The 12,337-nt window shown below is 44.8% G+C and overlaps 1 protein-coding gene across 3 annotated transcripts in view; it reads left to right on the forward strand.

Moving 5' to 3' along the window:
* Positions 1–11,892, forward strand: part of LOC118699808 (uncharacterized) — an 83,555-nt gene extending 71,663 nt beyond the window's left edge. The window contains exon 2 of one of the 3 annotated variants that reach the window (XR_004982124.2): positions 10,708–10,818. Coding sequence is in view for 2 of the 3 variants with exons in the window: in XM_036403994.2 (XP_036259887.1) it covers positions 10,708–10,943 (236 nt within the window). In the remaining variant the exon portion in view is untranslated. Of the gene's footprint in view, positions 1–10,707 lie in introns of all 3 variants that reach the window. The other 2 variants (XM_036403994.2, XM_036403993.1) reach the window with 2 other exon arrangements.
* Positions 11,893–12,337: the final 445 nt, after the last annotated feature.

The following is a 12,337-nucleotide window of genomic DNA, read 5'->3' on the forward strand; positions in this document are numbered from 1 at the left end:
CCACCATTAAACCATGTCCCCATGTCATCTACCCATCTTTTAAATATCTGCAGAGATGGTGGCTCTACCACTTCTCTGGGCAACTTGTTCCAGTGCTTGACAATCATTTTGGTGAAGAAAGTTTTCCTAATTTTCAACCTAAACCTCCCATTGAGACTATTTCCTGTAATCCTGTCCCTTATCCCCTGGGAGTAGAGCCTGACCTCCACCTGCCTGCACCCTCCTCAGGTGGAGTGAGTCAGGGAGTTGGGGAGTGTGAGAAGGGCCCTCTGAGCCTCCTTTTCTCCAGGCTGAGGCCATTTCCCCATTCCCTCAGCTGCTTCTCAATGGACTTGTGCTCCAGCCTTTTCTCCAGCTCCATTCCCTCCTCTGGGCACCTTGTGGTCCCTCAGTGTCCTTCCTGAATTGAGGAGCCCACAAGTGCACCCAGCACTGCAGCTGTGGCCGCAGCGCTGCCCAGCACAGGGCCACGCTCACTGCCCTGCTCCTGCTGCCCCACTGCTGCTGACACAGGCCACCATGCCCTGGGCCTTCTTGGCCACCTGGCCACACGCTGCCTCATCTTCAGCTGCTCTTGACCAGCTCCCCCAGGTCCTTTCCCACCAGGCAGCTTTCCAGACACTTTCCCCCCAGCCTGTAGAGCTGAAGGGGTTGTTGTAACCCAAGGGCAGGACCCGGCACTTGGTCTTGTTGAACCTCAGACCATTGTCCTCGTCCCATGGATCCAGCCTGTTCTGATCCCTCTGTAGAACCTTCCAGCCCTCCAGCAGATCAACACTCCCCCCCAATTCAGTGGCATCTGCATTATCAACAGGACTGGTCCCAACACTGGACCCTGGGGAACTCCGAGCCACCAGCTGGACGTAACTCCATTCATCGCCACTCCCAGGGTCCAGGTGTCCAGACAGTTTTTCACCCAGACACCGCAGCTGTTGAAGCCATGAGCAGCCAGTTTCTCCAGGAGAATGCTGTGGGAGATGGTGCCAAAGGCTTTACTAAAGTCCAGGCAGATAATATTCACAGCATTTCCCTGATCCATTCAGCAGGTCACCTTTTTGTAGAATAAGATCAGGATAGTCAAGTAGAACCTGCCCTTCATAAACCTATGCTTGTTTATCTTTATAGATGCTAATTCCATGTTTCAAAAGTAAGCATGTTTATTTATTTTTGTTCTGTGGTCCAAGCTCTGATCTGTTATAGGATATTTGACCTTTCATTATTATTACTGAAAATTACAAACATATGTGCAAAAGCCAGAGTGTAATTCTAGTCTTTATTCTGCTTACAACTGCTTAAAAAAACACCACCAAAACTGGTAGAGAAGCCTAACACTGAAACTTAAGAAATTGTCATTCTGAGGAATGCTTTCTGGACCAAAGCAATAGAAACAACTGCTGCTGTGCATGGGGAAGCTGGCTGTGTTTAGGGAAATAAAAATTCATGTATTTCTTGTTTCTTTTTGTATCATTTTTTGAGTGCAAAATCCTAGACTGATAATAGAATGTGATGCTATCTATATATTGATGGGTTTTTGGTTTTGGTGGTGGTGGGTTTTTTGTTTGTTGTTTTGTATCTCACTGCTCAGTGTGCTTATACATATATATTACCTTAACTCATGGTAACTCCATGCAATGATTTTCAGCAGTTTTTTTTATTTCTTGATAATGGATTTGATAATTTTTATTTCTTTTGATAATAATATATCCATTAGCCCTGATGATAGTCAACCAGAAGAACAGGAAATACTGAAAGAAACTTTTATTTTCCCAGCTCTTGTGATTTTGCTGCTGTTGCTCAAGGGTGTAATTCAAATATAGAGTGCAGACCAAGTGCAATAAGATTTCCATTCAATTTAACAGTCTAAGAATTTTTCAGGTTTTTCTTTATTCCCCCTTAGGAAAAATGTGCAACATGCTACTTTTTTCCTCTGTTTGTCTATTCATCTTTTCTTTAGCTATTCTAAATCTGTATACTAGATAAGAAAGTGGAGAGGTCAGTGAGAGAAATGGTTTTCTCAAATTACATACTGCTCATATGTGGCTGTGTTTGTATGGATATTACAGTGGTTTTGTCTCAATGATAGGTCTCATTCTAGATTGTTTTTTTCGGCCTCTTGTCTCCTGTTTTGCGATCATAGTCTTTAGTAAAATAACCCTAATCCACTCATATATATAGACCTTAAAATCAGTTTCTGTTCCTTTCCAGTAATCCAGTGATCTAAAGCCATTTATCTCTGGGAAGTATTCTGTTCTTTCTTCTCCTTTTGTTCTGGTTTTCCTAAATAGAAGCTGGCTCTTTCTGTAAGAAAAAAAAATTAAATAAATTTTAATCATTTTACAAGTAGTGCACAGTGGGACTAGTAAATAACTATTGGGGGGATGTCTAATAAAATCCATTTATGCAAATACAATTATCAAAAATGTTTCTCATGTTCAGTTCAGCATTTATGATAAAATACATTGTGTTCTGCAGAAGAAGCTGATGTGAATCCAGACATCAGTGAGGTGAGGCTGGAAGTGGCTTCTGCTTATCCCATACTTCCAAACAAAACAGAAAATACAGCAAACAATTCTCTTTTTCAACCCTTCAGTGACATTCAGGGACTTGAATATTTAAAAAATGAAGAGATGAGTAATTATAGATACAGGGTAGCTTTTAATGGTATTTTAATACCGAGTCAGTGGTAGCTGGAAGCTTGACTGAATTCTGCCAGGTTCTGTTTCATGGAGCATCTCTTGGCAATCCCATCTGTCGCTTGGCTGTCCTTGGAGGGAAAAGGTTGTTCCACACATAAGGCTGGAACTTCCTCTGTTTTAACTTTTGTTCTCTCGTGTCCTCCATGCATCTTAGCAGGGAGCACAGCTGTATCTTCATGCTAACCTCTTCATGGCTACTGGCAGGCTGCATTTGAACAAGTAATCACAGCCTTTCCTCAAGTGCTCAGCACCCTGTTTATCTACTTGGCCCTTGGAGAAGCTTGTTTAGGTTCCTTGATGACAGGACAAGGGGGAGTGGCCTTAACATGAAGGACAGTAGGTTTAGATTATATATGGGGAAGAAATTCTTCACACTGAGGATGGTGAGGCACTGGCACAGATTGCCCAGAGAGGCTGTGGACTCCCCATCCCTGGAGGTGTTCAAGACCAGGCTGGATGGGTCTCAAAGTAACAGGGTCTAGAGCAAGTTTCCTGCCTGTGGCAGGGGGTTTGGAGCTAAATGATCTTTAAGGTCCTTTCCAACCTAAACCATTCTATGAGTGTATGACTCCAGACATTATTATTTGAATGTTGTTCCGGTGCTGTGAGGCCCAAAACTGAACGTATACTTCCAAGGGGTGGTCTAAAGAGCACAAAGTAAGTGGGAGTGTCAACCTGTCTCCTGAATCTGGATTCAGGATGCCATTAGTCCTTATTGCTGCCATTGTGCACTGTGGGCACCTGTTTGGCCTTTTTTTCTTTTTACCAGCTCCTTTTCAGCAAAGGTTTACAAGTCAGTCAGTCCCTAGCATGGCCTATTGTGAGTTTAGTTCATCTTATCTGCCAGAGATTGCATTTGTCCTTGTTGAATTTAATGAAATTACTGCTGGCTCAGTCCTTCAGCCTATTTATTTGTCTCTCAATGGCAGTCCTGCCCTTGAGTATATCATTGAAATGGAGGTTGATTGAGATCATTAATAATGACAACCAATGATGAATCAGAAAAAGAACAAAACACACCATAATCTTTGTATGATACCATCTCCATTAAAAATAATCACCATTTTCAGACATAGTCCTACAATTCATCAAGCAGCTGGGGATGGTACATTGGAGCAAAGTGAATGTACCCCTTTTTCCTCTCCTAAGAATAAACACGTCTTTATATTGAGATATGTAGATACTTATCCATTGTATCCATTTAGCTTCTGTTCTAGCATTTTTTGAACACACTTTGCTGTTGGTTTCTGTCACTTAATGTTTAATTCATTCAACCATGAATTCTTAGATGTAAAGTAATCGGCTATGTAGGAGAAATCGAGTGTGGGTTCCTACATTATGCTTAATGGAGTGGGCTGGAAGATAAGCCTTGTTTTTAACTCCAAATGTACTATGTACTTATGTGTGTGTCATCAAAGCTTTTTTTAATGTCTGCCTTCCCTGTCTGAAATAGGATGTCACAAAATGTAATGAGAAATTGAGAAAAGTAGAAAAAATGAAAAAGAATCTCCAATAGACTATATAAAGCTTCTAGAGAAATATTGCATGTTGGTACAAAATAATAAACTAAGCTGTCAAAAATACATAGCTTAGTTACAGATTACTCAAAGTGTATTTTCAGGAGACTTGTGTGCAAAAAATTACCTAATAAACTTTTATAGATCATGGGAAATATTTCTGAGGATAGCTCTCCTAAAGGAACTAAGGGAACCTAAGATTGAAAAAAAGAGAGTATCATTTAAGAAGAAGCTTTCTTTTATGCATGTAGGCTGGGCTTTTATAGTGTTTATAAAAGTTTCTGAGAAATAAAGGTGTACTCTGAAATAAATTAGAACTTTGTTATGGGTGAAGTACTGAAAGTATGTCTCAAATATAGCTTAAAGTAATGTTGAAAAGAAGAAGTGTCAGGAAGATCAGAGTTAGTAGTTTTCCTGAGGGTCTGAGTTATATCCAAGTTACTGATACCTATGGGTAAAAGTGTTTAGGAGGCTTTTTCTGTTGCTGTTAGTTGCTTTGGAAGGGCTTCTAAAAATCTTTCGTTATACAGATTTTTTTGCATAAATCTCTTGCCTCCTCTCATATGGTCTGTATTCCTCCTCTAATTTCCCCATGTCATATTTGACCCTTTTTGTGATACCTTTTGTGAATTCACACGACCTGAGTTTTCTTGCACAGGGAATGAGTTTCTGGGTAGAGGAATCTGTTTGGTGTAGGATCTGGAGATGTGTTGTTCTGTGACCTCCTGTAATGAACCATTTTCTTCACTGATTAAGTTTCAGTAAAACTTTTTATTTCATTCTAAGTCCTCATTTTCGTGTATTGTACCTTGGTTTTTCTGGCATGCTGCCTTGGTTAACTAGCTTTGAAATGGCTTTCTTACCTCTTATTGTAGTTTGCCCACTAACAGAAATATGCCTGTAGAAATTAGCAGTTAATGTCCCAGTGTTAGGCACTATGTAAGCTGTAAATGTTGATTATTGTTAACGAGCAATGAGGAACATTGTATTCATATGGGAAGGGAATGTCTGATTTCAGGAATTTCCAGAGTAACAACAAGAAGGACAAGAAAGAAGGAGAAATTCTTGCTTTTGCTTTTGGATCTTTGGTGAGCACTCAAGATTGTTCTTGGTAGGGCAGATATTTTCCATGTACTATTTTCACATTTCACATTTCACATAGAAGATGCAGTGTCCAGACATCTGGAGTAGTCACCTCACCTTTAAAACTCACCTTTTTAAACTCACATTTAAAACTGAAGTAGTCATCTCAAATTATTTTCAAAAAAACAGTACATAAAATACCTTTTGCAGAATACACTAGGTTTGGTCAATTATATTTAAGTATCATTTCAGGTTTAATATAGTAAAATTTTTGTCTTTATTGCTGTTGCAGTTCTAGACATGGTAACTTTATATGAGACTAGGGACTAATTTTAAAACTGAAGTAGTCACCTCAAATTTGCCAGATTAATTGAAGAACTAGGTACAGTACTGGTTGATAAAAAGGAGAATATGGCAGAATACTAAAGACTATGGCTTTTTATGCCTGGATAACTTTTTCAATTCTGTCAATTTGACAGGGTGTCATTAACTTTTCTTGTGTGATTGATGTGGCAGAAGAAGAGAAAGTGTTTTTTTGTTTTCTGAAGAATGAAAGATGCTGGCAATGAAAATAAAATACCAAGACAACTAGCACTTATTAAACCACTTAAAATGAATTATAAGTTTGCCTTTTAAAACTTCAGAATTGAACGGGCTTTGCAAAACCTAGTGCCAATTAGAGAGTTGTTTGTCATAGAAGAGACTGGACATTATTGCAAATAGATCTAACATGTAGTGTAATCAGAGATGGCTTTGGCATTGAGACCTGCTGACCAGGTTAAATAATCACAAAGCAAATTTAGACCAGAACATGTATTGAAACTTTCCTGATTACTGATTTAACTCCATTTCTGAATCACAACGTCTGAAGCTGTTCCTTCCAAAGTTACCATCAAGTCAGCAAGGATACACTGTGCTACACTATTTAAAGTTCCACAGCTGTCAAGAAAATTTGCCTGGATTTGAGCAGGATTTCCTTCTGGAAATCAGAGTAACAAGGAAGTAGCAAAAGTGGTTTAAATGATGTTTCATAACGGACTTGGCTGCACAGAAAAAATGGAACAAGTAGAAAGTCATATCCTGTAAACACTCTCATTTCTCACTTTCCAGTAGTTAACAATTTGTAACCAGATACAGCATGCAGTGTGGTTGAATTGAGAATTTTAAGAGAAGATTTTAGTAGATTTTGAATATTTCTGTGTAAGAGTTGGTAGAAAATTATTGTCTTTGGGTTGTTTTGAGATGTGTTCCATTGCTTTACTTTGGGAAGAGAATGGGCAGAGAGAAATGGATAAAGAAATAAATGGAAAGAAAGGTATTCACACTTCCATTGGCCATTGATTAAATGATCCTTCTGCTTCTGGTCTCACTTGAGTGAGTTAATCAGTGTTAGTGGATCATGGCTGCTGTCACAGGGTAGAAACTCCCTTAATGACACAGTGTTCATGGGATGCTTAAAATTCTGCTGATCTACTGCTATACATAACAAGAAAATGACACTTTCATATTTTTGGTAGTCATAATTTTTCTAGGTCTTGTATGTTGATGAAAGATTTATCTTTCAATTAACCCACTTTGGGCTGAATTTTGACTAGGATGTAAGCAGCATTGATTTCAATGCTGTTACATGGCTTACCCCTCCATCTTAATAAGGTCTCAGTTCAGCAACAATCCTTTCTTCCAGGAGTATTTCTAACAATACCACTCTCATCAGGGCACTCTCATCAACAACCAAAATGTTCCTGATAGCAGGAGCAGTAGACCTGAGGGCCTGGTTTATTGACTGTGAGCAAAAGCCATTCCACTTTGTCAATAGTTTTCATATCTGTGTTTGTGCTGCTGAGCTACTTTGGAGAGTGACCCATGCAGATTTTTTCCTTTACCTCTTTAGATTAGATTCCCTCTTGCAGCCTTGGTTTGGTTATGGAAAGAAACAGTAGCATTCTTGGCATACCAGTGAACATTTTTCTTCTGCTGCGGCACTAACCTCCCTCTCCTGTGTATGTTTAAAGTGCTCTCCTTGCCGATTGATCACTGATCTCATAAACTGCTTTTTTTCTGCTATACTGTGTTAGACTTGCATTGCCAGTCCTCAGCTTCATTTTTGTAAGTAACTTCTCTCCATTTTCCTCCCCTTTTCCCTTTACTCCATGCTCTTTCAGATTCTTTCCCTTTCCAACCAGTATCGCGCTAGAGTTGGTTGTTGTTAGTGAAAACAAGTAGTACTGAGTTTGAGAAGGGAAGTAACAGAAATTATTCATGCCTGCTCAGACAGCAGCCAAACAAGTGACATGCAAGCCAAAGGATTTGGCCTGGGTGAGGTGGTGGAATGCTCCGGGAAGAAAGCAGGGGTAGGGCTGGCACTCTCCTGTCCTAGAGCACAGTTTCTGTTTTGCTAGTGGCTGCCCTGCCTCTGGAAGCTTTTGCTCTTCTGCCTTCAAGGCACTTTGTCGTATTTGGGCTGAACCAATTGGCTCCACATTCTGTGAGAATCTGGGAAGACACTTGTAGGAGCAGGACGTGAGAGCTCCATGTTGAAATGGAATTTCTTCAACAAGGAAGATGAGCTTGGAGGAGTTGCAAAATTTGAATTGATAAATGCATAGGTAATTTCTTAAGCTGTAAGACCTAAACCTATAGGACATCAGATGAGAAGACAAACTACTGCATGGTCTGTGTTTCAGACAGTGGGTGAGAATAGATACTTTGTTCAAAAGTAAGGCAGTGAGGTACTGCTGTGCCCCACCTTATTTCAGCAGAGAAATTTCTGACCTAGAGCTCAGAAATTTGGGAATAGGCCATTCTGCTTAATGGCTTTTGAAGGATTTTTCTTGCCTTAATGGAAGAGTTCTTTGAATCCATGTAAACTGGCAAATATCACCTGTGGTGGGGCGGTGGTCCCAAAGACTGGCGGGATATTGTGTGAAAATCCTTTTTTGTTTGTCTTGAACCTGACATCTAATTGTTTTCAGTGTCACAGCTTCATTTTTGTATTATGAGAAAATAAAGAGTTATTCCTTGATATTTTTTTTCCTTAACAGTCAACTCTTCATTGTAGTCTAATTACTTTGCTTGATCTAGCCTTGGATTGTGCTTGCCATTCATCTTTGTTTTATTTTGTGCTCACTAATGTCTTTGTATACCTGATTTAGTTGTCACTTAATAGCCTTATCCTCAGAACAGCACACTGGGTTTTGTGTTTGTTCAGTCATTTTCCCCCAAACATCTTTAAAACATATTTTCATAACATTTCCTCCTTGTTTTACTTTAAAGTTGAAGGTACTTTTTCTTGTCTTAGTACATGATATATTTACATTATTTTTTTCCTTCTTGAACTGGACCTGGGTGGGAGGGAAGTATAGCACCTCGTATTGAGGTGTCTTTTAGATCTTTAGTCAAAACAATGCAGATAACACACTAATGTTTTGGCTGTTGATGAACAGTGCTTTCTCAGGGTCATGGGTTTTTCTGTTTCTTATTCTTCCCTTCCCCAGTCAATAGAAAATGTAAAACCTCTTGGTGAAAACACCAGCATGAGTACACTTTAACTGCAGGCAATTAACCTCTTGCGTAAAGCAACATCCTTCCAGGAGCAGGATTTTAGCTTTGATGAAAATGTTGACAAATTTGCTGCCCCTTCCTGTTGCTTCTTCTATCTTCAAAGAATCAAAAATGTGCCAAATCTGCTGAAGACAGGTGGGGACCGCGAGAAAGAACCAGTTGGTGGAAAAAGGGGCAAAAAGAATGTCAATTCTCTTCACCATTTCCCCTTCTCCGATTTAACGTTTCTACTTTAAAGTGGGGAACTCTGTGTGCAACCCCAACTAAAATACTGAAGTTGCTCTTTCTAACATCTTTTCCGTCCCTTCAGGCACGCGGGAAATGAGTGATTTTGCCTTTACTGGACAAAGGGCAAGACTTTCCGATGGGATTCTTCAATTTAGACCTTTCTGAAAGTTCCAGCGCTTGTCTTGCTGGTTCGGGGTTGTGCTGCAAAGCCAATGCAGAAGGATGACTGCAGCCAGAGAAAGAGGGGGCTCGCACCTGGCCCTGCCGAGCCGCCCCGCCCGCGCTGTGCCCGCAGCCCCGGCTCTGCCGCGCTCGTCCCCGCCAAGTCCGGCCGCGCGCCGGGGCCGCGCTGGGCGCGCGCGGGCCCGAGCGCAGCGCCCCCCTCAGGCCGCGCGCCGCTGGTGCAGCCGCGGCCGTTGCGCTGCGGGCGTTGTGGGCACAGTCGGCGATCGACGCCATGGCGGAGCTGCCGCTGCCCGCCGGGCTCAGCGCCAGCACCTTCCCCGCCAAGCTGTGGCGCCTGGTGAACAGCCCCCGCGTCCGCTCCGTGCGCTGGGACAGCCGCGCCCAGGGGCTGCTCGTCGACCGCTCCCTCTTGGAGCGAGAGCTGCTCAGCTCGGGCCACGCCCACAGGGGCCGTGGCGATGGGCCGGCCCCGGTGCCGCACAGCTTCAGGGCCACGCAGTTCCGCAGCTTCGTGCGGCAGCTCTACCGCTACGGCTTCCGCAAGGTGCCGGGCTGGCTCGGCTCGCCTGCGCCGGGCGATGCCGCGGCCTGGCTCCACTACAGCAACCCCTGCTTTCGTCGCGACCGCCCCGACCTCCTGCTCCGCATCAAGCGCCTGACCAGGGCCAACAGGCAGCGGCCGGCGGCGGGCCGGGAGGGCCGTAGGCGCCCGCCCTGCGGCTCCCAGAAGCTCCCCCGGCGGCCGCTGCCGGACGGGCGGCACAGGCGCGGTCGCTTCAAGCCGCTGCCCAGGGAGCGGCCGCCGCTGCCGGCCGGGCGCCCGCCGAGCGGCTTACTCCTGCTGCACAGGGAGCGGGCGCTGCCGGACGGGCGGGAGCTGCGCAGGCCCGGCCCGGCTGCCTCCAGGAGCCGGGGAGCGGCCGCTGCTCGCCCGGCGCCCGCCCCGCGGCTTCCACCTGCTGCACAGGGAGCGGCCGCTGCCGGCTGAGCGGGAGGGGCCGAGCAGCTTCCAGGAGCTCTGCGGGGAGCGGCCGCTGCCGCTCGGGCGGGAGGGGCCCCGCAGCCGCTCGCAGGAGCTCTGCGGGGAGCAGCTGCCTCCGGCCGAGCAGGAGGTGCTGGTGATCCAGCCCTGCAGCTTCCAGCAGCTCCACGGGGAGCAGCAGCCCCCAGCCTACGAGGCACGAGGTACAAAAAGAGTTGGAGCCTTGTTTTTCCAAAAGGTCGTGAAAAGTGACCGTTTGAAGTATTTTGCCGCAAGGCTCTGTCATTCTCGGCCAGAAGTTGTCAAGCCTACTAGGAAAGGGCACCTAGGAGGCCAAAAGATTCTCTGCCTGATTTCCCTGTGTGCTTCCCGTGATGTTTGATCCACAGCAGCTCTAGAGCTGTGTCCCACAGCCACGTTGGGGAGCCTGACCAGTGCGTTTGGATTCTTGCAGCCACCCCGGGCACTTCAGGGCCCAGCGCTCCTGCCGTCAGTGCAGCCTGTGCAGCATGGACAGCCTCCAGCTCAGCACAGAACACAGCTGGGGAAGAGGAATGGCCACCAGCAGATCTGGGCCTTGCCGTAGAGAAAATGATTCGGGAGATCAGGAGGTCCCTGTCTGAAAGATCTTCCACTGCTCAGGTAATTCCATTGGATGGGGATAAAAGGGGCTGGACTGAGAGCTTTTGAACCTTGTTACACGGTTGAGAAGCAAAGGCTTCTTTAATCGAACTTATTTCATCATTATTTAGTTATTGAATTATTCTTGGTAAAGAAAGGTTTCTGAAAGAGGGGATGAAGAAGAAATGAAGAAGAGGTTTTACTTGCTGGGAAAGAAGAGAAGAATGTTTGGAGAAGTGGCACTGAAGGCCAAGTGTCCCGTGCAGGGAGGGGCGTGCCAGAGGTGCCTCTGTTCCAGCTGCAGATGTGGGCTGTGCCTCTTTTGGGTGGGAAGGCCAAGGCAAAGCAAGGGCTGGGCTGCAGCTGCAGCTGCTGTGTGAGCCCTGCCGTGCGTGTAGGCGCTCCCAGAGCCGTGGCTGGGGCTGGGCTGGAGCTGCAGCTCTCTGTCCTTTTGCAGATTATTACACGTGTTGGCCAAAGAATGTCTGTCTCTCTTTCTGTTGATGTGCTGACCCATTGCCTGCAGTACATTTGTGATTATGACTCAAGGGGGAGAGTGGGATTTTTTGGATTTACCAATACCTTATTCTCAAGTGGCATGACTTTTGTCTTCTGTAAAGTCACACGTAGCAGTTTAGAGAAGCTTTTTATTCCATAATAAAAAAAAAAAAATGCAGGCTTGGAACCATCTTTAGAATCTTTAGGGTTCTGATGAACGGGCTATGGCAGAAGAGATGAATATTCTGAAACTGGTCATAGTGAGAATATCTTTGTGTCCAAAGGTAATTTGCTTTGTTGTGGACATTTACTTCCTCAGTGGAATAGAAACACTACTTGGTTGTCTGGCTTTTCCTGTCTTTTGGGTTGGTTTTTTTCCCTACCCTCCCGATTTACAGATTTTTGCCAGTGATCACAAATGTGATCCTGGAAATACCCTGGGTGCATAAATGTTTGCCTGGATCACACACGTGGGGCAGCAGCAGAGGGCTCCGAGAAGCAGCACCTTGTGATGGGTTGTGTGAGCAGTTGGTGGGGGGTGCTGAGACTCCCAGGCAGAAATGTGCGCTTTGCCTGTGGGTTTGCAGCACACAGCCCTGGGCAGGGCTGGGAGCGAGCTCTGCCCTTGCTGGCAGCCGTGCTGGCAGCAAGGAGAGCCCCTGGCTTTGCGCTGGCTGATTTCTCCCAGCTCTGGGGTAAGGCAGGGTCAGAGCGTGGGGGCACGTCCCCCCACTTGGAGTCTTCTGGTTTTCTGCGATCATGTTTTGTCTCAAAGGTCATTTTGTAAGAGCTTCAGTTTCACCTTGGCCCCCTGAATCCTGAGTTTAAAAAAGGCTTGTCATGTGAACCGTGGGGGCAGTGTTCCTCCTCTGTGCTCCGTGTCCTTTGGGAGTGGAGAAGGAGAGTTATTGTATCCCTGATATGATTCCAGCAAATTAGTGAGTGATCTTTGGGTTCCTTTCTTT

This window comes from Molothrus ater, assembly GCF_012460135.2.
Source record: "Molothrus ater isolate BHLD 08-10-18 breed brown headed cowbird chromosome Z unlocalized genomic scaffold, BPBGC_Mater_1.1 matZ_random_MA36, whole genome shotgun sequence".
NCBI classification, from domain to species: domain Eukaryota; kingdom Metazoa; phylum Chordata; class Aves; order Passeriformes; family Icteridae; genus Molothrus; species Molothrus ater.